Genomic DNA, 26,807 nt, shown 5'->3' with positions numbered 1-26,807 from the left:
CTTTAGTCTTTAAAATTAGCAGAAGAACAAATAAACCTCTTCACTTTTTATGATAAAAGTTGTCTGAAAACCTTGAGCATGTTCACATATTGAAGGCAGTTCAGCCAGTTTCTCCTGAGTGCCATCCCTGTGCTACCTACCACTGAATGTGGTATGGCCTCTGAGCTCAAGAATTCTTAGTCCAAGCAGAAAGGTAGCTAATTAAAACAGAAGAATAATGCAAACCAAGGGAAGGCTATTTGTAAGTGTTAAGGCATTCTGAGGAGCCAAATCAGGGTTACTACTGGTAGATAACATTCTTCCTAACCTGAGAGTACCCCCCAAGCAGGTAGACATTTCATGATCCATTCTGTATTGAAGCCAAGTGGACAGGGAACCTTCTGGGAATAGTAAGTGTGTTCAGCCTAAATTTCTGTGAATTAGCAACCCTTTCCCCCAAGGTCCCTCAGAACTATCTGGGTGGTTAGGAGACACTGATGACACCAATTACGTGGCCACAGAGTTCTCATTTTCCAAGCTTTGCTTTTCTCAGAGCCAGACCAGATAATAAGCAATTACCTCTTATTGGGACAATACATGCAGGAAATAAAAGACCTTTTAAAAGTAAATCACCGAAAATGTGTGTGTGTGAGATTGTGGATGGAGGCAAAAGGGTGAATATGTCATGTCCCCTCCTCCAAGCATATTTGAAGTTCCTGTTCTACTTCTGTGTCTACAAGGCATGATGAAAACTATAGTGAGAATTAAAAAATTGTAAAAATTTATTACAGTAAATTTATTACACATTGCCATGAATCATTGCCAGAATCCTCTCTCTCACTCCAAAAACTTGACCCATCATTCTCACCAATTTCTGAGGCACTTCTGGAAGTACTGTTTCATGAGTGTTCTTCAGCTATTGTGGTTCCATCGAAGTCCTGAATAGATTCTAAGCACTGACCTTTCATGGTCATTTTGACTTTGGGGAAGAGCCAGAAGTCATACCTTCCCCAGTCTGGTGAATAGATGGATGAGGACACACCATGATGTTTTTGTAAGCCTGCCTTTCCATTGGCTGGGACTTGAAAGCAGCATTTACTGTATGTTTGATCATACCTCACAAAGACACTCATGAAAGAGGACTTTCAGAGCTGCTTTAGAAAGCAGCAAGAATGATGGGATGAGTGTGTTGGAGGTGAGGGGAGCAGCTTGAGGGGGATTAACAGAGATATGCCTTTTACTGTAGCAATTTTTAAAATTTAAACATTTGCCCTACATTATGACCACTCTGTGTGTGTGTGTGTGTGTGGTACACACTTGTACCTATGGCTATCCCAGTGTGTGTGTGTGTGTGTGTGCATGTGTCTTGGTTACTTTTCTCTCATTGCTGAAACAAAATACCCAGTGCCCAAAATTAAGGAAGGAAAGCTTTATTTAGCTCACAGTTTGGGGAGGTTTCAGTCCATAATCAGCTGGCTCCAAGGCAGAGTGGCAGGGCAAAGGAGCAACACTTCAAGGTGGCACAAGACAACAAAAAGCAGCAAAAGCAAAAGGGAGGAGCAGAGGCAAGCAACCTCTTTCCCTTCCTTACATTGTATGCAAACTACCTGCCCCAGGGCAGGGGTAGCACTCAGACCCATAATCCCAACATTGGACCATGAATGAATCATAAACTCTAGAAGCCCACCCCATAACTGCGTGAGGCTTTGGGGCAATCCAGATACAAACCATAACAGCATGTGTGCGTGTAGATCATACTGTAATACATATACATATTTGTCACCTATTATCATTCAGGGAAGTTTAAAAATTAGAAGCCATCAGTTATATTTTCCATATTAAGATTTAAAACAAAACCCAGCAGTTTAAAAAAAAAATAAAGTCAACAGAGGTGCCCTTATTTCCTTGCCAGGGAAGAGTCAGCCAGTATCTCAAGCCCTAAAGTCACTGGGTCCCCAGCTGGAGGCAAGACTGCAAGGAGACATTTGCTTTGATCGCTTTCTGGTTAGCAAGAGCAAACTGTAAGCGTTTCTTAGAGGCGTTGTCTGTTTTTTCTCTTAGGACATAAAGGTATAGGCTCAGTTTTTAAAGACCTCTAAGAGGCTCAGGATCATGCAGCAGATTCTTTGAGGTGGATGTGGTTGGAACTTGGCCAGATTTTTTCCCTAGTGCTCAAAGGAGAACCACACACTAATCAACACATTGGGTCCTGCTGTGTGTGTGCATATTCCAGATTCTTCCTCTACCATCTGGCTCCTACTTTGTCTCAGTGTCTCCTCTACATCCAGGTACTTCTTGGTGTCACATGCAGATGAAAAACAAAAATACTCCAAGTGTTTTCCAGCACACTGAAGGTTTCCAGCAAACCTCCTTTTTGCAGGTTCTGAAGTTTCTAAGATGGGATTCATGTACAAAATACAAGTGCAGCTAGTACCTCTGAGAAATAATTTGATTTACAGAACTTATGCTCATGATTAATGTTGAGAGTCACGTCTGTATAAAACAGGCTCATGGAATCATGCTGTGTTCAACTTGCCTAATTGCATTAACTATCAGACTTCCACTATTAGAAGAATGAAGGCTGCTTCATTCTTTTCTATCTTCTTTTGGGGTACTGAGGATTGAACCCAGGGCCTTTGCACTGAGCTGTGCTGAGCTGTATCCCTCACTCTTTTTAAATTTCAAAACAGAAATATAGTCTCCTTTAGTCATTAAGTTGCTCAAGGGTGGGCTCAAACTGGGGATCCTTCTGCCTCAGCCTTTCAGAGTGCTAAGATTTCAAATGGGCAATATTCCTTCTGGTTTCTAATCTTTTTTTCTAAAATCCTAAAGTGAAACGAACAGAAGATAAAGCACATAAGACATTGGCCATTGTGCTGATCTCTCTTTCTCTCTTTCCTGCTTCTGTGCTCCAGGTGGGAGAGTTCAGGGCCCACGCTGCTGAGTGGACAGCCAATGTCACGGCTGAGTTCAAAGAAACACGGAGGCGGCTGAGTGTGGAGATCTATGACAAGTTCCAGCGCGCCACTTCCATTAAGAGGAAGCTGTCTGCAGAGCTGGCAGGGAACCACAACCAGGAGCTGACCCCATGCAGGAGGACCCTGTCGGTGAACCACCTGACCAGCGAGAGGGAAGTCCTGCCTCCCTTACTGAAGACTGAGAGCATCTATCTGAACGGCTTGACGCCACACTGTGCGGGCGAAGAGATCGCGGTGATTGAGAACATTAAGTAGCCCTCTATTCGGAAGAGCCTTAGCCCTAGCCCTAGGTGAGGACTTCTCTCTGCGCTTTATGACTGTTGCTGGTAGCAGTTTAAACATTGTGCATGAGCTCCAAAGGGAAGCCAATAGGTCCACCCATCACGGTCATCTGCCATCAAGAGAATGAGAATCCTGAGCCAGCACTCTCTGAGGTTGCTTATGGGACACTCCACTTTGACCAGCGGAAGGACAAGCGATGTCTGATGCCTTGCTGTGCCCAGACTGTTTTCCTCCCCTTTTTCCTAACGTGCCATAAGGCCTCGGAGTGAATGAGAACTGTTTTTGGTAATGATGTAGCTTGGAAGGATCAGTCCCCAATTTTTCAGGGTCCACCTAACTGAGCCTAGATACGGACCATTTGTGGATGACAACATTTCTTTTTGTAAATGGCAAGAAGTTCTTATGCAGCCTTTTACCTAAGAAATTTTCTGTCAGTGCCTTATCTTACGAAGAAACAGAACCTCTGTAGCTAATGTGTGGTTTCCCTCACCCCGCCCGGCTCACCTCCTCCACTCCTTTCCCCCACGCTCCCGGTCCAGGTTGAATACCGTCCCTTGCTGGACATAGTGTGTCAAAGGACTGAACTGGTGGTCCTCGAACAGGGGGTAGATGCCAAATTAGAAGGACAAAGAAGCAGCACTCAGAAACGCTAGTGATAAAGGCACTGCAGAGAAAGAGGTGCAAAGGTGGCCCCTCTGAGTATTTATTTGACTCAGGTACCAGCGGTACATGTGTATGGTGTAATTATTACCAAGCCGGTAACCTTGGCTGTTCACAAACTGTCCCTTTTATCCTGGCAGTATTTGGAACCTATCATTTATTAATAATTATACATTTTTAAAAGTAGAAGAAAGTATATATATATATACATATACATATATATATGTATATGATCTGATGGAAGAAAACTGTTAAAAATGGACATTATAGAGGAGATCTAAAATAGTTGCTATGAATTCATTCTCATGAAAAGAAAATAGCAAAACTATATGTTACAAGGATTTGCTAATAAACATTGTACTGCCAGCTTCTTTTACTTTTTGATGTCTGAAAGGCTATGATTTTTTTTTCCTGAGTGACTTTTGCCAAATGAAGGGGAGGCCCTCTGAGGGGTGGAGGGACAGTTCCAGCCTTCAGGGGTCACTTTGAGTCATGACTAGTGACAGCACAAGCTGAAGCTGGGATCACTGTGATTTGCACATGGAGAAGTACAGACTGCGGGAAGAATTCATTTCTGGCATTAGGGGAAATGCTGTTATAGCACAATTTAAATATTGAAAGTCTTTTTTTTAAGATAGAAAAGGCTAACAATCCTTTTTAGCTTAATGTTATACCTTGTAATTTTTTAGGTGTCCCCAATATTCAGAAAAAATTCAGTAAATGCACCCAGTATAATGCTACCTTTTCCTTTTATTTCATACTTAGGTCTGCTGTACATTGATAATTTTTAAAATGCAGAAGGAAAATGATTTCCCTAACTATAATTGCAAAACAGAGTTCTTTTACCTTTTCTTGAGAGCTGGGGAAGGAATAGTTGAAGAAGCGGCATTCAGAAGAGGGTATTAAAAAAAAAAACAAAAAACCCAGAATCTTTAAAAACAAACTAATAGATGCTTATTTTCCCAAATTTAAATTTAAGGTAGAAATGTAAATACTCAGTTAACTTGTTAAAGGTACTTTTATAAATCTAAAAAAAATCTAACCAAAATTTTAGAAAGTCAGGCTCTTTTAGAAAGAATGCTACACCCATTTCCTCAATAACTGTCTTGAAAGTTCATATGGTGGAATGCACCATTTATAAACTGTGAATTGTATCGATGAATAAAGTTTGTAATTAAAGTCAGCATTTTCTGAGTGTCCTGCTTGCTGCTGAGAATTTAGAACTGATTCTAGCTGAGTAGAGCTACAGGATGCCACTTTTCACACTGAATTTTTTGTGGCTCTTTCATTCAAAATATTTAGGACATATTTTTGATGTAGTAATACTACCCTTAGCAAATACACACCAAGTATTCTTTCTTTGAAGGCTATTAATCAAAAATAAATATGCTGAAGTTCATGTGTGAAATAAGACTTTTAAATAGCATATAAATTCAAGAGTGTTTCCATTACATTATGATATTTTTATATCATATTTTATCGTTAGACTTTGCCTTGTCACTGAAGTAGCCTGAATGCTGAACAGGAGCAACTGATTATTTTTTGTTAGAAAAATAACTAAGCATCCTGGTAGTATTGAAGCTCAAAAGTAGGCAGTTGCCAACCAGTTTCTAGACCTTATACCTCAAGTGTATGAATTATTAATCTTATCAGTGTCCCACATAAGTGTGTTGATTCATTCTTAAAGAATTCAGTGCTCAGTAAAGATCTGAAAACTGGGTCAAACATTATCCTCACTCATCTATTGCATCAATTGACAGCACTTTTATGTTCTTAAGCTTTAAATGTTTACTCTGATGGGAAGAATATTGGTAATGATCTTGACAAAGCCTGGAATTTTCTAGTGATTTTATTTTTCCGTGGTCCACTGTAAGAGTAACTAGTTTTGCCCTGAAGAAAAACTAAACATTAGAACCAGACAGAATCAGAAATACCCTGATTGTATTCTTAAACATGGATTCTAGGTAATGCTCTTTATCCAACCTCAAACCGCTAAGAGTAAAAATGATGCTTTCAGATTGCCTTCATTTTTTGCAGAGATCTGTATACTTTCTCCCATACTTTATGTTATGCCACACCTTTTTTCTCCAATATTTCACCCTTCCAGTGAAGGAACAAGAAATTTCTGAAGCCAAAAGTCAATTGAATCATATGCATCTTGGCCTTTCAAAAAGAAAGAAAAAAGAAAAGAAAAGAAAGCAGTGTGTAGGGCTTTGTTTCTTTCTCAAGTTCCATGGAACATGACATGTAAGAGATACCAAATCCTGTATATGTCAAATATCAGTATGATTCTTTGATTCTTGAGTCTGAAAGTTTAAAAAGGCTAAAGGAAACTTCAGATGGAAAATCCAAAACCAAATTTAGACATTCTGAAGACTTGAGATTCTATTTATGCCTAAGAGCTAAAGGTCTAGATCAAGTTTTGTTTGTGTCTTACTTCTTTACAGTTTTGCTGTTCTCCTAAAATCATAACTTATTTGTGGTTTGCATTTCTTATCAAAGTGTGAGTATAAATTTGTTGCTGTATAAAGATGTCTCTATTTGAATCTCATAACTATTAAAATTAATATATGATTTGCTTTGCTCTAGCGTGAGTTTACTGAAATGTTATTTTATAATGAAACTTCCTGGCTTTGAACATGCCTCATGTGTCAGTCCTAGGGAACATAGAGTGACTCAGTTACTTTCAATAAGAACTCTTGAGGGTACTGTACTGTCTATAATTTACAAGGGAAAAGTGCCAAAGCTCCACCTGCTTCCTTCATTTATACCCCTGCCTGAAAAATTTGCATCTGTTTCATTTCATTATTATATCCACCCCTAACTCAACCACTTTTTTCTCAAAGATGAGGGTTTCTTCCAAGGAACAGGAGTTTTGATGCTGGTCTTTTGTTTTGCTCAATGCTCTTGGTTTATTACACCCCTGATTTTGCTATTTTTAATAGTCATAAAACCATTTATTATTTCCATGGTATGAGCTTCATAAACTATTTTCACTTGGTTGTGTATGCTTTGATTTATAGCTATTTTTTTCTTTCAATTTGATATTTCTCTCTAAAGGAGTTCTGTACATTCACCCAGCTCTCACTAGCTCATCTTTATTCTGCTTACTTTGAACTCTTACACCTGAACTTCTCTTGGAGATCCAGATCCATCCAGCTAACTCTCTTAGGATCTCTCCACTTCTTATAAGTGCCTCAACTTACCTGAGATGCTCATCAACTTTCCCTGGACAGTACCACCACAAGTACCATGTATTTCAGAGAATGTACACTAGCCCTCTAGCTAAGAAAATCATCCTTTTTTGTCTTTTTTCTCTTTCATCTGCATACTCACCTATCACTAACCTCTTTTGACCTGTAGCCTAAATCAGTCTTGAATTTGTGTACAGTCATCACCTTAATCTACACCATCAACATCTTCCCCTTCCTTTCCATGAACTACCTTTGAATCATTCTCTCCTTCTGTCATTGAAGGGGCTGTGTGTAATATACGAATCTGAGTATGTCATTCTCCAGTTTGAAACTGTTATCTGGCTTTCATTATCATAGAAAGAAGGCCTGAATCCTTCAAATGGTCCACAAGTCATGTTTTGGTTTACATTTTTTTGTTTTCTTTTTGGGCCTGCTGGCATTTATAGATCACTAGCAGAAGAATAAACATTTCTTTCCAGTACATAGAAAATATTTGGTCAGCATAGTCTATATTCTGGGCAGTAAAGCAAAGTTCAAAAAATTGGAAAATACTCAAGTCATACAGAACCTGCTTTCTGCTTTTGGTATAACTTAGGGAATACTCCTCCAAGTCATCTTGTATCATTTTCTCCCTCTCTGTATCTTTTCCACTGGATTACTTTCTTCCATGTTGAAGTTATGTAGATGTTGTTCTCCTTGCTTGGAATGGTCAGTCTCTGCCCCCAACATTTTTCATCTAACAAACTGAGCCATCTTTTATAACCCATGTCAAGTGTCACTTTGTCTGATAAGTCTTCCCTAACACCGCTGAAAGCTTTCTAATATTCTCTATAAAATTCTGTTCTTTTCGTTCAGTTTATGATTAGGTATTCACCACTATTTTATTTATTATTTGTTTCACTAAAATATAATTTGGTTTAGCTTCCTATTTTATTTCCAAATACTAACAAATACACACCGTAATGTGCTTAAAAATACATGAAAAAGAAGTTAAGATTAAAGACATGGATTTAACTATTATAACTGTTTATTCTTGTACATAGTGTCCCAGATTTTCTCAGCTCCACAAATATTAATGTTCCCTCTACTAGGGACTTACCAGTAAATTTGACACAAATAGCATTTTTCCTCTATGAATTCATAAGCTCCTAATTGTGCACGTTTATAAAGCTGATTCTTTAGCTAGAAGACTTGCAGTTAGATGTATTCACAAGGGTTTTATTATTTTCATTTCCAAATGTTGATTCACAGTAGATGCTATCACAGCTTTTTAATCATGGTTTAACCTTGAAAATTTGGAGTTAATTTCAAAACATTTTTAATATTAGTAAATGCATATCTTTTATTAGTACAAAGCTAAATGCACATTTATTGTCCTTGCCAAATAAAATTCAGCTTTTCCATGCTTAAATAACTTTACAGGCAGCCTGGGAAGAAATTCATTACTTTGCATATTTGAGCTGTATTTGGGAGGGAACATTAGCCACTTACACAGTATAATTTTAAAAATTAACTTGTAGAATAAATACTATTTTTCAACAGTTGATGCCTGAATTTTGTAGGTGGTATCCTTTTTAACACCATACAATTAATAGAGAGTAAAATGTAGATGACTTTACCATCCTAATTTGTTTAAAAAACACTTCAGAAACTTTCAAATATTATTAATATTAGACTGTATGTTTCTGGAGTTATATTTTAAAAATGCTTAAAAGCATCGCTAGTGATATTGTCATTTCCCAACTTAAATTTTCAGAGTTGGGAGGAGAGAGTATTAAGATACTGTCGAGACATCTAACTACTGTATCTTGCTTTTCAGTCAGCTGGAAGGGGAAAGTCAGAGCTTACACATACATGGAGAAGTTTAACATTCCACAGTCTAGAAATATACAAGCAGATGTGGCAAGTGTGTGATCTCTGCAATGATTTCACTGTGTGTGCAAACTAGTTACTTTGCTGCTGGCTCACTAAGTCCACATTTATCAAGAGCCTTTAGTGCGTCAGTCACTAGAAGTGCTTAGCCTAGTGAGTGGAGCTAGTGAGTCATGGAAAAGACAAAAATGAAGATAAGTAAATTACAAGGAGATAGATATGACAAGGAGATAGGCAGAGAAGTAGCAGAACTGCTCTGTGGAACCTGAAGAAGGAGGAGCTATCAACGAGGGTTGGAAAAGGCTTTAGAGACAAACTCCAGTCTGAGTTGAATCTTGAAAGATGTGTGGAATTTATTGCCTAAAGCCATGTGAACAGAGGCCTGGCTTGGTTAAACACTAATGTGTTGTTTGTGTGAGATGAGCTGGAGTGGGGTGCGTGGGTTGTGACACCATAAAATGGTGGGGAGAAGAAGGTGCGCAGTCATCTGGCCTGAAGTCAGTCTTCCACCCCACTAAACTGCAAGCAATGTTTCTTTTGTTTTTTAACATCTGTCTGCCTCACTTTCCCTATATATAAAACAAAGATAGCAAGAGTTCCAGTTCTTAGTATTATTCTGAGATTCAAATGGACAAATACATGTAAAGTGTTCAATGCAGTCTCTGGAACATTCCAAGAACTCTATGTGCTTACTAATTAGGATGCAATTAATGTGGATATACTGGATAAATACCAGCAAAAGAGGCTAAAAGGATTGACTGAGCTGGGTGGTGAAGGTTCCCAGCTGCCAGACATTGAGGTAATCAATTAGGACAAGGAGCCAAACTTTAACAAACAAAACTGTCTCACTTACTAGGAAAACAAAGGAAAGGCACGTACTTCCATTTTTTTCGTGAAATGGTTCTGGGTGAGAATGTGAGAATCAGAGAACTTGTCTCACAGGGCAGAGGAAAAGTTCAGTGCTGAGGAGCCCTGTTATGATTTGGGTCTAGAATACAAAGTCTCATGTGTTGAATGGTCAGTCATCACCCTGTGGTGCTATTCAGAGATGGTGGACCCTTTAAGAGGTGGTGCCCTGTGGAAGGAAGTGAGGTCCTTGAGGGAGTGGTCCTGAAGGAGATATTGGCATCTCTGGCTTCTCTCTTTGCCCCTTGGCTTCCCTGAGGGAGACAGCCATACTCCACCACATGCTCCCTGTCCTGATGTTCTGCTTCAAAGGCACCAGGGCCGAGTAATCATGAACTGAAGCCTCTGAAACCATGAGGCAAAATAAGTCTTTCCTCTTTCAAAGTTACTTATCTCAGATATTTCATCACCAGCACAGAAAGCTGACTAATGCAAACCTTGAACTCAAGGTTTCTGCTTTTCATGGACCATGGAGGGTGAAAAGTGGAAAGGGATGAAATCAAAGGGGAGCAAAGTGCCTAAGACCTTCAGATAGAGGCTCCTAGGCCCGGGCTCTTGACTACAGCCGGCTGCACACCTTCTCAAGCATGTGAAGGGCATCTGCCTTCATGAATCCTGTCAGGCACAGCCTCAAAGCTGCACATTGATAGGCCTAGAGGAGCACACACGGGATCATGGGTTGGAACCAGACATACTGCTCAGAAAAAACCACAATACCTTTCTAAGAAGATTGAATTTGGTAATGTGAGATTATGAAAGACCACAGGAGTGATGAGAATCGGTCACCCCCACAATATAGAATCAATGCTTAGGGGACAGAGATGGATGTATGGTGAGAGATCAGAGAAATTCATCGGCAGCTCTGAGAAAGGGATTTGGTGTGAACCATGTGGGGAGTACTGGGTGGATACAGGGACCATCATCAGGCAGTAAAGATGGGGAAGGAGCTGAGGAGGGAGACACACCCTCCAAAGGCACAACTGCAATGACACACCACTTCCAGCCAGACACAACCTCCTATCAGCACCTTTAACTAGGAACTCATCAATGGATGCATCCACTGATGAGCATACCAGCCCTGTAATCCATTCACCTTCCAAAATCTCTACCACTGAACACCTGAGACTTTGGTGGACAGTCTAGATCTAAACCTTAGCACATACAGTCCCAGGACATCTTCTCTTGACAATGCAATTATAGTTACTGAACTACAAAAGCACAAGTGAAAACATACATGACAGTGCTAGTGGGCTCTTCCTGCCCAAGCCAGATTGCCCTTGGTAGGTTGATGACCCTATTGCTAACTTCTCTGAATGGTGGAAACCAACAGTTCAGAGCTACCCCTTTGCCAGAGAGTGCCCATCTGTGGATCAGAAGCCACCTACCTCACTGAGAATTACACAGACCCATGGCCACTCCAGTGTGGGTAGCCTATAATTGACCCCAAATGACAAAAGATAGCCATCTTTGCCTTCAGGTGGCACTGTCTTTGTGCTGAAGCAACACTCTCAAGCATCCTACAGTGCTAGGCTGAAATTATGCCTTTACCTGGTGATTTCCTCTCCCCTCTTCTCCTTAGTGTGCACCCTAAATATCACATTTGACCTGCATCCCAGCCTTGGGCTCTGTTTTGAAAACTGTAAAAATTATCTATTGGAACAGAAGGTCATGTCCATGGTGAGAGATATACCACTTCTCTCCTTTTAGGCTTAGAAGGGATGACTCTGAGCCAGTTACATGACTCTTCATTTCTGGACACAGAAAGGGTGACATAGTTCTTGGCTAGGATGACACAGGGTGTCTGTACCTCCTGAAAACAAAGCTTTTCCATGGTAAAGTCCATTCTTCTCCTTCACAGATTAAAGGGAAGAAAAGTGAAATATTTTGCTCTGAGCAGAGAGCCCCAGGGCACCATGGTCCAGAATGACATTAGCTAGAGAATTGTAGTTCATTCCCCAGGGTTTAATTTTCTGTACTCAGCCATCCAGTCACTCAGGGGCCTCTGCAACCATCATCAAGATGTAAAAGGACTCATCCATGGGTACTGAGTTTATATTTCATGCAGAATGCAAGAGTTTGGGGGTCAGAGAGGCTTCCACCTACAGTTCAGAAGGCCTGGGAGACCACGCCATGTGCTCCTGAGAGGGCAGTGTAAAAAGCTGTGAAAATGAAAATGACAGTGCAGTGGAGCCCCCAGGGTGTTGGGAAAGCCAGGAACATGGATCTCATGAAGAAAGCTTCAAGGAGTAAGCAAAGCTGGCCCAAAAGATAGTCCATGAGGACTACAACAATGGGCAGTGCCATGGGGAATTGAGAGCTACCCAAGCCTTGTGGAGCTGCAATCTCTCCACAATTTGCCAAGGGTGCTGGATATAGAATTTAATGTTTTTCCTGTTCGGTTTCTATCTTGCTTTGTTCCCATGCCTTTCTATCTCCCGACTTTTCCCTTTTGAAGTGGACATGTTCCTCCTGCACTATTGTTTGTTGGCAGTGTTTAATTTCTTTCCATTTTCACAGAATTTACAGATAAGTGTTTGCCTTAAATCTCCGAGGAGATTTTGGAGTTGGACTGTTCATCAATGGTGAAATTATTAGGACTTTTGCAATTTTTACAGATGGAATAAATGCATTTTGTATAAAGGGATGCACAGGATTTTTGGGGACCAGGGGTGAGATGTTATGGTATATATCTAGATGTCCTCCCAAAGCCTCATGCACTCATAGGTGGGGTTTTGGGGAAGTGATTGGATCATGGTGGAATGATACTCACCAGTGGATTAGTCCATGGATGAGTTCACAGCTAAATGTGATGTTCGGAGGTGAAGCCTGGCGGAGGAGTAGGTCACTGGGATATGGCCTGAGAGTAAATCTCCCTCCATCCTCCCTTGATCTCTCTCTCTCTGCTTCCTGTCTACTGCACCATGAGCTGTTTCTCCTGTATGATTCCACCCTGCCTTGGAGCCAGCTGGCTATGGGCTGAAACCTCTAGATCATGAGCCCAAATAACCTGCCCTCCTTTCACTTATGTGTGTTGAGTATTTGTCCCCACAGTAAGAAAGTAACTAGATACTCACAAACTAGCAAATACTTTTAGGGATTTGGTTAGGACCCAAAGTGTGTTCAAACCTAAGAAATAAAAATGAAAGTAAGGGAAACTAGCCAAGCAGCCTGTGGTGCCTTCTGAGATGACATGACTCAATCATTGCTAAACAGAGAGCTCCCCTGATTAGTTTTAGCTTGATTGGCATGAAAGCCACTTTGAGCCACCATATTTCAACATTCTTATATTGCCCCATTCATGAGCAGCCATAATCAAGGGAAGTCATTGGGGAGTAAGAAATTCCATCTGCCTTTTTGCCATAGGCTTGCACTGTTAGAGCCAGGTTTCGGATGTAAGTAACTTAGAAATAAACTTATCTCAGAATCCTTTTACTGAGAGAACCCTGTAAATTTTTGGTCTTTTTTTTTTTAATACTGAGGCTTAAATACAGGGCCTTCACACTTAGCTACACCACTATCCCTATTTATTTTGAGACAAGTTCTCACTAAGAAGTTAAATTGTTCAGGTTGAGCTGAGACTTGTGATTCTCCTGCCTCAGCCTCCCAGATTGCTGGGATTAGAGGCATCCATGCTTGGCTACAGAAATGTTCTTTGAGCCTTCCCCCTGCAGTTTCTCCAAAGAAACCTGAAATGACCTTGATCTCATCTGAATTCAGGCAGCGCTTTCCTTCAGTAAGGGAGACTGTGAGTTGCAGCAGAAAAAGAAAACCTATATTTCCTCTTACTTTGTGGATGCTGTCTCCACGTCAAGCCTGCATTCTACAAGCTTCATATTTGTAGCATGAAAGCTTCTTACAAACAATCTGTAGAACATGACCAGCACTACAAGGAAGGACACCCATCAATTATTTCTGCAATGGCTCATAGCAGAAAAATACCTATTGAATTGAGGGCTGACAATTTTCTCCCAATTTGGTGTATCCATGGCCTCTGTACACTGCAGGAAATTCACAGAAGATCAAAGAATGAGAAAGATTTTGACTTCTACACCCTACTTAGCCAAAGGCTTCTGGGATTTTCCAAATCTCTCTAAACTGACTGCTTTGAAATTGTTACTTACCCAAGCAGATCTGCTTTCTCATGATGTGAATGTAAAGTTTCAAACCACCATATCAGCCTTTTCAAAACTATTTGCCAAATGCTATCCTTCAAGGTTCTGGGAGGTGGGTGCTTTGTGTGTCTAAAAATTGTGAATATCCTGTATGCTATCCTACTTCCTCAAGATCCCCAGCCAGCACAGAAAGCTAAAATTTGAGAGCTTCTATAATCAAGAATCTTTATTATAATAGTGATGGGTGTGGTGGTGCACAGCTATAATCCAAGCTACTCTGGAGGATGAGGCAGGAAGGTTGCAAGTTCAAGGTTGGCCTGGTAGACTTAAGGAGACCCTATCTCAAAATGAAAATTTTTAAGAGCTGTGAGTATAGCTCAGTGCTCAGTTTCCAGTGTCCCCCATACACTCCAAGCATCTGTATTTGTTAAATTACTCCAAAGTGAAGAACTTGAAACAGACATTTGTTGTCTTACAAGGAATCTAAGGTTCAGGAGTGTGGGAAGGATTTAGCAGGATGGCCTGGTTCCCAGCCTCTCACCAGGTTACAGTTAACCTTGGGCCAGGGCTATGATCAGATGGCCACTTGCCTGGGCACAAGGCTGTGCTACAAAGATGTCTGCTTACATGGCTGCTGGAAGCCACCAAGGGCTGTACCATGTGTACCCCTCTGCCCTGTCCCAGTGTCACCTTGTCCCGATGTCACCCTGCTCCATTGCAACCTGGTGTGGCAGCTGGCTTCCCACCAAGTAAGTGTCTGAAGAAGAGAGAGCAGACAAGAAACCATGGGCTTTTTCTTGTCTAGTTTCCAAAGCACTGTGTAGTTATTTTCGCTTAAATTCCATTCATTAAAAGTGAACCACTGGGTCAAGTTCATGCCCAAAGAAGAGGAAGTAAATGGTGCCACATGACTGGATCTGTAGATACCAGTACTCTAGACGAAACCAACTGATCTACACTCTACCTTGACCAAAGCCATAGTTTACTTCAGTTGGAAGCTCAAGTTTTTGATAATGTGATAGTTCTTCTTATTATTGTTCTTAATTATTCTTAGATAATTATTCTCAGATAATTACTCTTAGATAATTAATAATTCATCCTATAAGCTTTAAAATATAAATCTTGCAAAAGCAAAAAAAAGCAAAGAAAAACTAGATATTAGTGGTAAGATTATATTAATTAAATGCATCCCACACTGATGAATATTTAAGTACGCCTTTATTACACACCATGTATATACTTTACCACAAGAAAACATTCACATCTGAATATTTTTTAATAAGATCTGAAATTCCTTTCTGTCTAATGTGAAAGCAGGTGGCATGTTATGACCCTATGGGAATTGGAAGAGATTGCTATGTACTTTAAGCATAAACTCAGAAAAATCTACTTTAGACCCAAATATTCTGCTGTCCCTTTCAGGTGAGTATGAGACTCTTTACAAAGAGAATATCAAGGACAATTTGCTTCATTTTCATATAAGTTTGCTCACTTGGGAAAACAAAGTAAAGTGATGATGGCGCAAATCTCCAGATTCGCTAGACACTTGCCCTCTCCCTCATGGGCACAGACTAAAGGTCCTCGCTACTCATTTCACAACTGTTTGCTTAAGAAAATTAAGAAATGATATGAAAGCCTGGGGGCAGCTTAATCAAAGCCACATGTCAAGCATCTTAACTTGGTAGATCAGGGAGAAGCATTAATTTCATACAGTATTTATACATTTTTCAAATTTCACAGTCATTTTGAACCTAGGACCTCTGGTATGCTAAGCACATGCTCCACTATTGACCTGCTTCCTTATCTTCCCATATTTTATTGTAGGTAGCCTATAAATTCATGACCCCGGTTTTCTAATGTATCCAATATATCACATCACACATATGATTTAAACAGATGTTGATTTCTCCGAACTCTCAGAACTTACCATCTCAGAAAGCCACATTTCCATCTATTTGAAAACAAAGGGTGTTTTTTTTTTTGCTGGAGGGTTATCACACATTCAGATAAAAAACAAATGCTTTAACGAATCTGCTGTACTCTAATATCAGTTCTGAGGCAGTGGTTATCAGGTTTTAAGTGGAATTTCATCAAGATATATGCAGAAAGACCACAGATCTAAATAGTCTCTGCCATCAGAGCTCTGAAGCACTGCTCGATCATCTAGAGGAAGGGATTGTTTATCTTAGCAGTCACAGAGAACATCATGGAGGAGCCGGTATGTGAGATGTCATTCACAAGGGTGATGGGATTTTGACATTAGGAAGGTGAGCATTTTTCCACTTTTCAAGCCCTTTTTCTCTTTCTTGTTTTCTTCCCTCACATCCATGGTTCACCAAGTCAGGTTTTGTCTTTTTGCTAAAGGATAAGTGCTTGGAGATTCCTCAGGAAACTAGGTCTAGAGGTCCCATTCAACCCAGCTATTCCCCTTCTGGGTATTTTCCCAGAAGATCTGAAAACATCTTGTCACAGAGATATGTGTGCATCCATGTTTATAGCAGCACAATTTGTGATAGCTAAATCATGGAAGCAGCCCAAATGTCCATCCACTGGGGATTGGATAAAAGAATTGTGGCCTTTTTATATAATGGAATATTACTCAACTATGAAGAAAGATAAACTCGAGGCTTTTACAGGTAAATGGTCACAACTAGAGATCATACTCATAAATGAAGTAAGTTAGACCTGCATGTGTAAGCAGCATATTGTCTCACTAGTGTAAGAACCTGAAAGAGTGAATAAAAATTAGGAGGTATGATAAACATTGCAAAATGAAAGGAAACTGCTCAAAAGTAAAGAGCAACTGGGCTGAGGGAAAAGAGAAAAGAAAGAAGAGGAAAATTATGTATATATGTATATATAGGAGAGCTAACATAGTTGTACTAATGACATATCATTTCATTGAAAGGAACAGTTAATGATTAATTATTTGGTCAATCTTGCATGTCTGTATTTGTTTTCTTAAGTAATCACTTTGAAGTTATCAATATGCAGTAAAACAACCATTGTGAAGTCCCTGTCACCTTCTATGTAGTTCAGTGTTGCTTGTACTGTTCTTGTGCTGCTTTGTAAATGGTTGTCTGTTTGTTAATATGTTTTCATTCTTTTACTTTTAAAATAAATAAATAAATAAATAAATAAATAAAAAGTGTCACCATTATGGTTTCCCAAGAATAAGGTATAAAAACAAAGTAAACAGGATAGAAATGTGTTAGTTTCCCAGGATGCCCATAACAAACTACCCAAAAATGAATGTAGCTAACAAAACATATAGTTCTGGTTTCTAGAGATCTGAAATCAAGGCGTTGGCACAGCCATGTTCCCTCTAGGGAAGAGTGGTCCCTTGTGTCGTCCACCTTCTGGTAGCCCACGCATTCCTTGACAATGGCAGGGTCTCTCTGATCTCTGCCTCTGTCTGCACACTGCCTTCTCTCCCCCATGCTGTCCAAATCTCCCTCCTCTTCTAGGAACAATGATGATACTAGATGAAGTTACCACTCTAGTGACGTCATCTTAACTTGATTACATCTACCAAGACTCATTTTCCAAGTAAGGCCGCATTCACAGTACCAGGGAATAAGGATGTCGAAAAATCTTTTTGGGGGGACAAAATTCAACCTATAATGAGACTTAGAAAATATGAATGGGGGGAGAGCTAAAGTTTCCAAGAAAAGTCTCCCTGCGGCAGTGGAAGTCTAATATTAATGAAAGGAGGGATTAGGCAGGATGATCTTCAGATTCCAATACAGTTTTGAGAATGTTCTAGCCAGGCTGAGGGGGAATTCCCAGCCAAAGGTCACCATCAAAGAGGCCTCAGCGCAGGAGGAGATGACTGAGTTCTAGTAATCACCTTACATCCAGATGTTAGCTTGGAAAACCTGGTGGAAGCATTTCCCACCATGAATGGAAGTGAAGATGTGGGAGTTAGAGATTGTCAGTCACCTCTGCTCCCTACAGCAGTTTCCATCAAAGGGAGTTCTAAGCAGGGCATTGCCATGGCTACCAGACTGCACTTTGCCATCCACATTTGGGGAGTAGATCCTTGTGGTTCCAGAGCGTCACTCATCCTGAGAGGAAACAGAGAAGAAGTTGGATAGTAGACAACCTATGGCCTGCACTGCTGCAATTAGTCTTGAGCTGCAACTGGTACTCACTGCTGCTTCAATCCCCTACTCACGTCAAATTCCTCTGAAAATTAACAGGCATTGGCACCTTACCTGGGGGTGTGACCTAAACCTTTAGTTTTAAAGGCAGTAAATCCCTGATAACCATACCAGTATCTAACTAGATGGTTTGTGTCCATTTAAAGTCATAGTTGGTTAAGTTAGCATGAACAGACTCACAAATGAATACCCTGTGTTCCATACACATAATTCTGTGCCTCCACTGCATAAAAGTCACCACATGCGCTCTTGCTGATCAGTTTACCTTTGCCAGAATGACACCTGTTGTTAGCTGCTGAGCTATGAAGCCAAGGACCTCAAAGTGCCCTGGTACCAACCAGTCTCATAGTTCACTGGGACCTGCAGAGTGTCTTGCAGGGCCATGCCCTCTATGGTAACTAGGATGTGGAACCCTGTAGGGCTCAAGTATAGGAAGCTCAGGGTTTTTCCAAGGAGTCATTTGGAATGATAGATCATGTTTCCCAGACGCATGTGCTCTTCCTAGTGGTAACATTTCCATAGGGAGGTCTTGATTTAATGTATATTGTGCATCCTGAAGGTATCACCTCATCCTTGATGATCAGAGTCTCCAATCTGGTGCTTTAGTTGTCAATGAAAGCTGTTTCAGCACTTGTGAAGCATGCTGGATAAGTGGATCTCATGGGCATGGGCATGGGGCCATCCCTCCTCTCCTTCACTGTGGGGTGAGTGAGACCCCTTGTGAGATGTACCATTGTGCAGGAGATTGTGCCTATGGACACAGCATTCTGAGTCCCTGGCTAGTGGAGCTTGCTGATGTTTTGTGAGCAGAAAAGGGAAACTTATATGCAGAATGCTTATCCATCCCCATGAGCATTACCTGCAGCCTCTTTAGGGATGGTGTGGAAGGAGCTCAATTTAGTCAACCAACTGGACAATGGCTTTCTTGATGAATAGGGGCATGTTGGGTGTTCAGTGTTGTGTCTGTTGCCAGCAGCTTAGTCACTCAGAAGCAGCAGTAGCTGGATTAGCTTTTATAAGTGGCAGGAACCTGCAGTGGGAATGAGCAGTCTGCCTCTCTGCACGGATCACCTTGCCGAAGAGGGCCTGGCACGAACAGTATGGTGGGCCCAAAGGCGCACTCGATAAAGGAGGCGAGTCAGCTGCACACTGCAGCAGGTTCCCACGAAGGGCGATCTGCAAGGACCTCTGTTACTGAACAGGAAGTTTATGCCATAGCATCTTCAGGGGAAGAGAGAACCATAAATGTTTCCGATGGTTTCTTTCTTCTTCCTGGACTGTGCTGGTAAGTACCAGTCTACAGAGCACATCATCTCAGCTCTCCCAAGCTCTGGACCCCTGCCTCCACATAATCTACAAGAAGGGAGATCACTTTTTCAACAGCTCCTGGTGGCTTAGGAGACTTTGAAGAACGTAAAATTGCTTTCTTTACATAGATTTTCACTAACTGATTGTACTGGGTGCAATGAAGACAGCTATCTGCGCCTTCATACTCAGGGAAACCCAGAGCACTGCCACTCCTGTGCTCACCTGGCCTCCGTCCTAATCCCAAAAAGACTGGTGTCTTATCATCCATGACTTTAAAGTAAATTTGTGACAGAGCAGAAAATGTGGTATGGCTTAAAGGGAAAAGAAGTGATAAAAGTTTAAAGCTTGGTGGTAGCTTGGACACCCTGGGGCTGAGATTCATTGGCTTTTGTTCTCTCTAGCAGTTGTCATAGAATATTAATTATGGTTTCAAAGAAGAATCATTGTGCCACAGGCAAGAACTCATCACCAAGCTCACTGTAGGAATAGATGTAGGAGTGGTGTCTCTTATTCCTAAAACTATTAAGCGCAAAATAAAATATGCATCTTTTCATTATTTAGTTGTTTTAAGAACATCAAGTGAATATCGCTGTGTGATTCTTCATAGAGATTGTATTTCTGCTGCCAAGAACCATTTTGGCAAAGAAACCTATTTTACCTGATTTTGTTGTTCAGTTTTAGGAAAGGAATGTATTATGAGATAAGAAGAAAGCTAAACAGGATAGATAGATAGATAGACAGACAGACAGATAGATACTGCATTAATCAGCTTTTCATAACTAGGACCAAATTTCCAAGATAAACAACTTAAGGAGGCAAAGTTGACTCTGCTGATAGTTTCAGGGGTTTCATCCATGCTCCGGTGGCTTAGGCTTTTGCTAAGGCAGAGCATCATGGTGTCAGGCCTTGGCTTCATGGCAGACAGGAATGGAAAAGGCCAGGGAGCCAGAGGGCAAGTGGCTAAGGAGCAGATGCTGTCCCCAAGTTCACACCCTCACTTCAGCTAGCCCGGAGCTCCTGTTTCTATAACCTTCCAGTAATGACTCAAATTACAGTCTCACCCCCCTGGTGAAGTCGGAGCCCTCATAACCCAGGATTCTTCCTAAAATCCATCCTCTGGAACAAGTGGGCATTTGGGAGATCTAAACCATGACAGAGGGAATAATATACACAGCGTTAGTCACAGCACACCCAAGAGAGTCTGTTCAAAAGCCATCCATCTTTATTCAATCAATTAAAGTTAGGGAGAAGAGACATTAATTAGTGTCAGCCCTCTCTGAGAAAGGAATGTGAAGGCTGATAAAGCCTAGAATATTAGTTATTTCAGAAGTTTCGTTTGCTTTCAAATATTTTTCTCAGCATTTTTCTAAAAGAATTGACTTGAGAAAGCTCCTTTAGAAGTGAAATATATTTTCAAATATTGCCCCAGTGTTTGCAAAGCCATCTCACTTGTGGGTAGTAAACTAAGGAAATATTTTTAAGAAGAAAAAGAAAACCTTCGAACACAAGCCTGTTTTAGAAATGTTGATTATATAACCAGACTTCCCCAATCATTAATAGATAAAAGGAATACGATTAGCAGGGACTTGAATTTGGGCGGTCTTTTCCTCCCCTTCTGGCCAGTGTCTTCCTAGGTACTCTAGGACTCTGCAGAGGTGTGTCCCAACTGCCCACAAGCAGGGGCCTTGTAATCCCCAGGCACCACCCTCACCCACGGCCCAGAGCAGATACCGCTCTTACGAGACACACATCTCCAAGCCCTGGGTGTCTGCATTGCTTAAGCCACTCACTGTTGGTACGAAATTATAGTGAATATCCCAAGGAGTTTGCCTTCATGACCTCAATATTCCTGAGATACTGAGTTTATTAAATTAGCTTTTGCTTGCAACCCTTAGCTCAGACGCAGAATTGAGTCTATATGGCTGGACTAGGGATGTTTGGGTGTTAAGTGGCAGCCACTGTGCTGGAGTGGAAATCAGCTTCCTTTCTGATCTCCACATTGGTCACTGTGCCAAAGACTTGCTGAGATGCCTCCTTTCCTGGCCTGCGGTCCAGGCATGCCTTTTGTTGGGCAGAGAACATCGGTTGGCAAGATGTGCCTAGAGCTATCTAAATCTCAGGTAGGGCACAGAGTTGAATTGCTGACACATTTCTTACTATCAAAAACTAGAAACAAACTGAGTGCTCAGCAAGTAATAAAAGAACAGTGAAGTCACAGTAATTTAAATATTTAACATGTTAAATATTAAAATAGTACAAATTTGAGAAATACACAGATGTGCACAAGCTGACGTTAAATATAAAAATACAACGTACTCTGTTTCTTATATGACTAATGATTCTAGAGGAATAAATAAGAGAGAAGAAGTTCAGAGTCTTAAGTCTTTATATGACATGTTTTTTGAAGAATTAGTTTTTAGTAATCACACTCCACATATGCACAGGTTATAGTAAGCATCATATATGAAAAATAAGAAAGTATTAACATCATATACTTTCCAAAATTATGGTATGGGGCAGAGAGAAATTTGTTTAGTAACCAACTGAGACTTTAAAAGCACATGAAAAAGCCAAATAACATCCAGAGAGAAAGGGAAAAGGGACAGAAATTCTTTATGATGTTAAAGTAATTCAGGGCCAGAGACTCAGCTACAGCTCAGGGACAACAGAAACCCTAACTTGCAATGAAAAAGAAAAGCAGCACAGATAATCTGATCATGGAAGGAACACATCAAGGGTGCATTAGTCCCTCTTTGATTTCTCTGTGGGCTGATTGGACTGTAATATCTGTTACCTCCTTCAGTTTTGTAATGTAATAGCCAGAAGCTAAAGCAAATTTCTAAAATTACATTGTATTTTATGCTTGCTCTGGACTCATTTAGATCTCAGAGTTTCCCAGTACCTTGATCTTTCTCCCCGCTTAAACAGCCATGCATTTATTGCATCTGTAGGAAATACGGCAGCTATGTAATTATATTGGATAAATAACATTAGAACAACCACCAAGATTTGGCCTAAGTCACATGCAACAATAAATGTTCTGACAGGAGGAAGTTGCAAATCCCTGACCATACATCTGATTGCCTAGAACAACACACCTTCCTTCACTGACTTTCTGAGCTGTAAGGCTTTCTAAAACCTCCCTGACATTTTAGGGAGAAAACAGGTTGGTTCAAGGCTGCTAAAGGTAGGCATTGTGAAGCTGAAAATAGGTTGCCGTGATTAAAATTTTAAAGTTATGCCTATCTAAACTTTCTAGAGAAAACCTTAAGAGCAAAGTAGTCCTAATAATAACCTCCCCCACCTCATCTAAAGGACAGAACAAAGATTTGTGGGGTCACCTGTGGATAAACCATTTATCACTTGGAATAAGAGATGTTCATATTTGAGACCTACAGATTTTGGAGGGGGGAATCTTAGTACTGGTTTACTGATATCCTGAGCTGGGCATATTCCCAGTCTTCTCAGGAAGAGCATATTTTCCCATTGTTATATTCCAAGAAACTTCTTGGGAATTCATGTACAATTTATATAAAGTATATTTTCTTAGACTATCAAATTATAGTTCCTTGAAGATAGATTTATATTTTTCACTTTTAACATACAGAGTGTGTGTTTGCACATGTGTGCAAGAATGAGGTGGGAGGTAGGGAAAGAAGGAAGAGATAATTTTCTGATGGGTCAGAGGAAATTGGTACAAAAGAGTGTAATTTTTGTTAGGCTTGAGGTGCTTTGGGTGGAATCTGCACCAAGATGCCTTTTTCTCAAATATTTACTAGCTTCCATGTTTTCTCAAAAACCCCAGTTTACCAGTGGGATCAGATTCTACAGCTCAGGTTACTTCGTAAACCATAATCCAGGCAGCTGCAGAGTTTTGTCTTTTGAAATCAGGATTATGCTCTTGTCCTTATCAAATAATAATGACCACTTGATGCCTGAAATGCACAGGAAACAACCACATATGGAAATCATATCTGTCGGACAACAAAAGGCTGATTTTCCCATTGGGTTAAGGTGAATTCCAGAAGGCTCTGTCTCCTGTATTTACAGGGGTGCCAGAAGTTACAGTCTGAATGAGTGTCAGCAATATTCTCCTATGAAATGTCTCAGGTGACCCATCTATCAGAAACACCAGCTCCTTTCTGAGTCAAGATTCCTGGTCTTTTAGACTCTTCTAAGCTACTAAGGATCACTAACATTGAAAATGCTCCTTTGCCACTGGCTTAATTCTGCCCTTCTTTTACCTCTGCCTTAGACTTTGAGAGAACTCTGTTTCTATGCCAGTTCTAGCGCATCACCTGTGATCAACATTAATTCTGCCTAGTAACCACTCTTTGCGGTGGCCAGAGCAGGGATCTGGGGATCAATAAAGTTCTAACAGAACAGACAGGTTGGAAAAGACTGTGTCTCCTATTTTGACTGCTTGCAAGAGTCAAACATGGTAGTCCATTGTCTTAGTTACTTTTTTTATTGCTGAGACAAAGTACCCAGCACCTAAAGTTAAGGGAGAAAAGGTTTATTTCGCTCACAGTTTGTAGAGGTTTCAGTCCATTGTCAGCTGGCTTCAAGGCAGGGTGGTGTAGCAACAATCATGCAGAGGAGAAACAGTTCATGGTGAGCAAAAGTTAACAAAAGGAGAGACCTAATGGTGTCTTTATGCCCCTTTCATTTCACCCCGTGTACTCAGGGCGGGAAGCATTCACACCTGTCCGTAGTGCTAGTGCCCTTGATCCTAGCATTGCACCATGAATCAATTCCTGGGTCACACACTCTAGTTCCAGCCAACTCTGAAAAAGCCCCGCCTATGACTGCATGAGGTTTTGGGAGGACATCTAGACACAAGCTGTAACACACATCAACAGAATTTTAGAACACACAATGGAAATTAGAACAAATTTAGGCATTTTGTGCACCACAGACTAACGTCCAGTCCTTTTAATTGACAGGAAACAATCTGTCCTATTATACAGATATAGTCAAAGGGTTTAACAAGCTAATCATTTCTTGAACCAGAATTATGTATATTATGTGCTTCAAATACTAACATCTAATGATGTTCATTAAATTTAATTGAATTAAAGGCCCCTTGGAAAATTACTATTTTGTTAGTTTAGGAAATTTGTCTAGTGATAATCCTTGCTGAAATTTGCCACATTGGATACTGGCACAGAAATAGGTATTTAGGTTGAACTTGAGAAGGATTCATATTGGGATGGAAAGTGCTCTAGTTTAGGTTCTAGCCCTCCTGCCACAATCTGATGTGTGACCAAGGGTAAGGTGAACCTCAGGTTTCTATTCTTGCAAATACAGGACCTTACAATAAAAAATGTCTGATATCTTCAAGATCAAGGCTTCTTCTTTGGAAATCTGCTTGCTTGTTAAAATCTGTCTGCCATGATGGAAAGTAGAAATGTGAAAGGACAAGAGAGGCCCAGGGGAACAATGCAGAGGTGAGACCCAGCATGGACCTGTGTAGGAATGGCGGGCATGCATGACAGCAGAGAAACTTTTGGTTAGCTTCACTCTCAATGTCACTTCACAGCAGCAAGATCCTTCTATGAAAGGCTGTGAGGAAATGCCCAGGCCATCCTGGTCATTAATATTTGGGACAAAAACATGGCATGGCTTTTGTTCTATTTAGAGAGGCATTTCGCTCAGTGGAGATTGTACACACATTTGGCACGTCTTAATTGTCCCTTTCCTACAGAAGACCTTTAGAAGGCATGCTGGCAGGCTGCCATGTGGAACGTTTGTTCCTCCAATTTCCCATAGAGTAGTTGTTTACCTGTAGCCATGGCAATTCTAACTGTAATGTCTTAGAAGCAGATTGGAAGTGTAGAATCAGGAAAGTCTGAAGGCCTTATTGGACCCAGCTGACAGAGTGGCTAGCAGAGAATAAACGCACAAAAACAACGAATGAGAGCTTTCTGACATCCACTGAGTAGTGGTGGAATGGCTCATTTAGCTCTTGATTATTAAATATGCTTTTTTCTCTACAGTGATTACAGTAATTATTATGCAAACATGTGCTTGAATTTTGAAAACTTATTTTTCCAGCAGAGACCAGATTGGATAATAATACTGGCAGAAGTCAACAACTCTAGAAATATGCATTTTTTATTTCAACTTCCCTAATGTTTTAATTTATAACCCGGATTTTAACTGCATTAAAAATATTGAAGAAGCTCACATTAAAAAACACATATGTTAGAAAAATAAGATTATTGTCAAGACTCAAATTCACATAGAAAAAATTTTCATCCAAAGTTAGAGTTTTAGACTCTTATTCCTTTAATCAATTTTATAAATGTGTAAATTCCTATGAAATCCCTGGGAATATGGCAACGTGTGTGCTTCCTTCTGTATACAGGAAGAGGCCTTACATTTTATTAGGCACCTGTGTATTAGGTGCCACCAAGGAATTTATAAATATTGATATTTAATCATTCTAGGAATCCAAGAAGGTAGATGTTATTAGTTTCATTTGACATATAAGGAAAGTGTGTCTCTTAACCACACCAAATAATTTACTTAAGATGAAATATGTCATGAGTAAGAGAACTGAGGTTGTATCCCAAACATTTTTGAGCTTTAAAAATTATGCTGTTTTCACTACTTTCTAAACAAGTTGTAAGGTCTAAAGATTGGGAAAAGAATGAACTTAATGTAGTTTAACTAGTCCTCACCTAATACAAATTTTATTTTTCAATTCTTATTCATTGATTTTATATATACATATATATATACGTATATTTCATATGTGTATGTATGTATACATGTACATATATGTATGTATATACGTACATATATATACATATATGAAATATATGTATATATATATATACACACACACACATGAAATTAGACTTATGAAATTTAGACTTTTCAAGTATCATGATCTGGATGGAAAGATGTGGGGTGAAGCATTAACAAAATGGGTTTGTTTAGGTCCCTGCAATGGTTCCATTATGCCAATTTGCCATGTTTCTATAAGTGACCCTGTGACCACTTCCTTGTTAAACTGACACACATTGCTTCTGATTCACCTTGGAAACAATCTCTTTTCCATACCTAAATATTTTAACTAAGGTAGGGGCTGAGCATATATTGCTACCCAGTCTCAGTGTAAATCAGGGGAGACAGAGCCCACAAGTACTTCCAAATGCCCCATGTCTCGGGTTGCTAAGTGCTGCACTTGACAACCTTGTGGCACTCCTTGGGGGAAAGCATGCCAACTTCTCCGAGTGTGATGCCAGACTGCCACGAATGTGCTCCCTTGGTTTGCACTTAGTGACTGCTGGTGGTGGTAACTATAGTAACCCTAAGTGAAGTGCAGTTTGGGGAGAAGTTTAC

General features: G+C 40.3%; 1 protein-coding gene across 3 annotated transcripts in view; it reads left to right on the top strand.

The window, feature by feature from the left end:
• Kcnk2 (potassium channel, two pore domain subfamily K, member 2) overlaps positions 1–4,814 on the top strand; it is a 181,830-nt gene extending 177,016 nt beyond the window's left edge. For all 3 annotated transcript variants that reach the window (XM_005374716.2, XM_005374715.2, XM_005374717.2), the window contains one exon: positions 2,895–4,814. In XM_005374716.2, the coding sequence (XP_005374773.1) occupies positions 2,895–3,212 (318 nt within the window). In that variant the 3' untranslated portion in view covers positions 3,213–4,814. The remainder of the gene's footprint in view (positions 1–2,894) is intronic.
• Positions 4,815–26,807: the final 21,993 nt, after the last annotated feature.

Source organism: Chinchilla lanigera, unplaced genomic scaffold (assembly GCF_000276665.1).
Source record: "Chinchilla lanigera isolate Chin_1 unplaced genomic scaffold, ChiLan1.0 scaffold00005, whole genome shotgun sequence".
In the NCBI taxonomy this organism is placed as follows: domain Eukaryota; kingdom Metazoa; phylum Chordata; class Mammalia; order Rodentia; family Chinchillidae; genus Chinchilla; species Chinchilla lanigera.
This window is presented reverse-complemented; position numbering and strand designations above follow the sequence as displayed.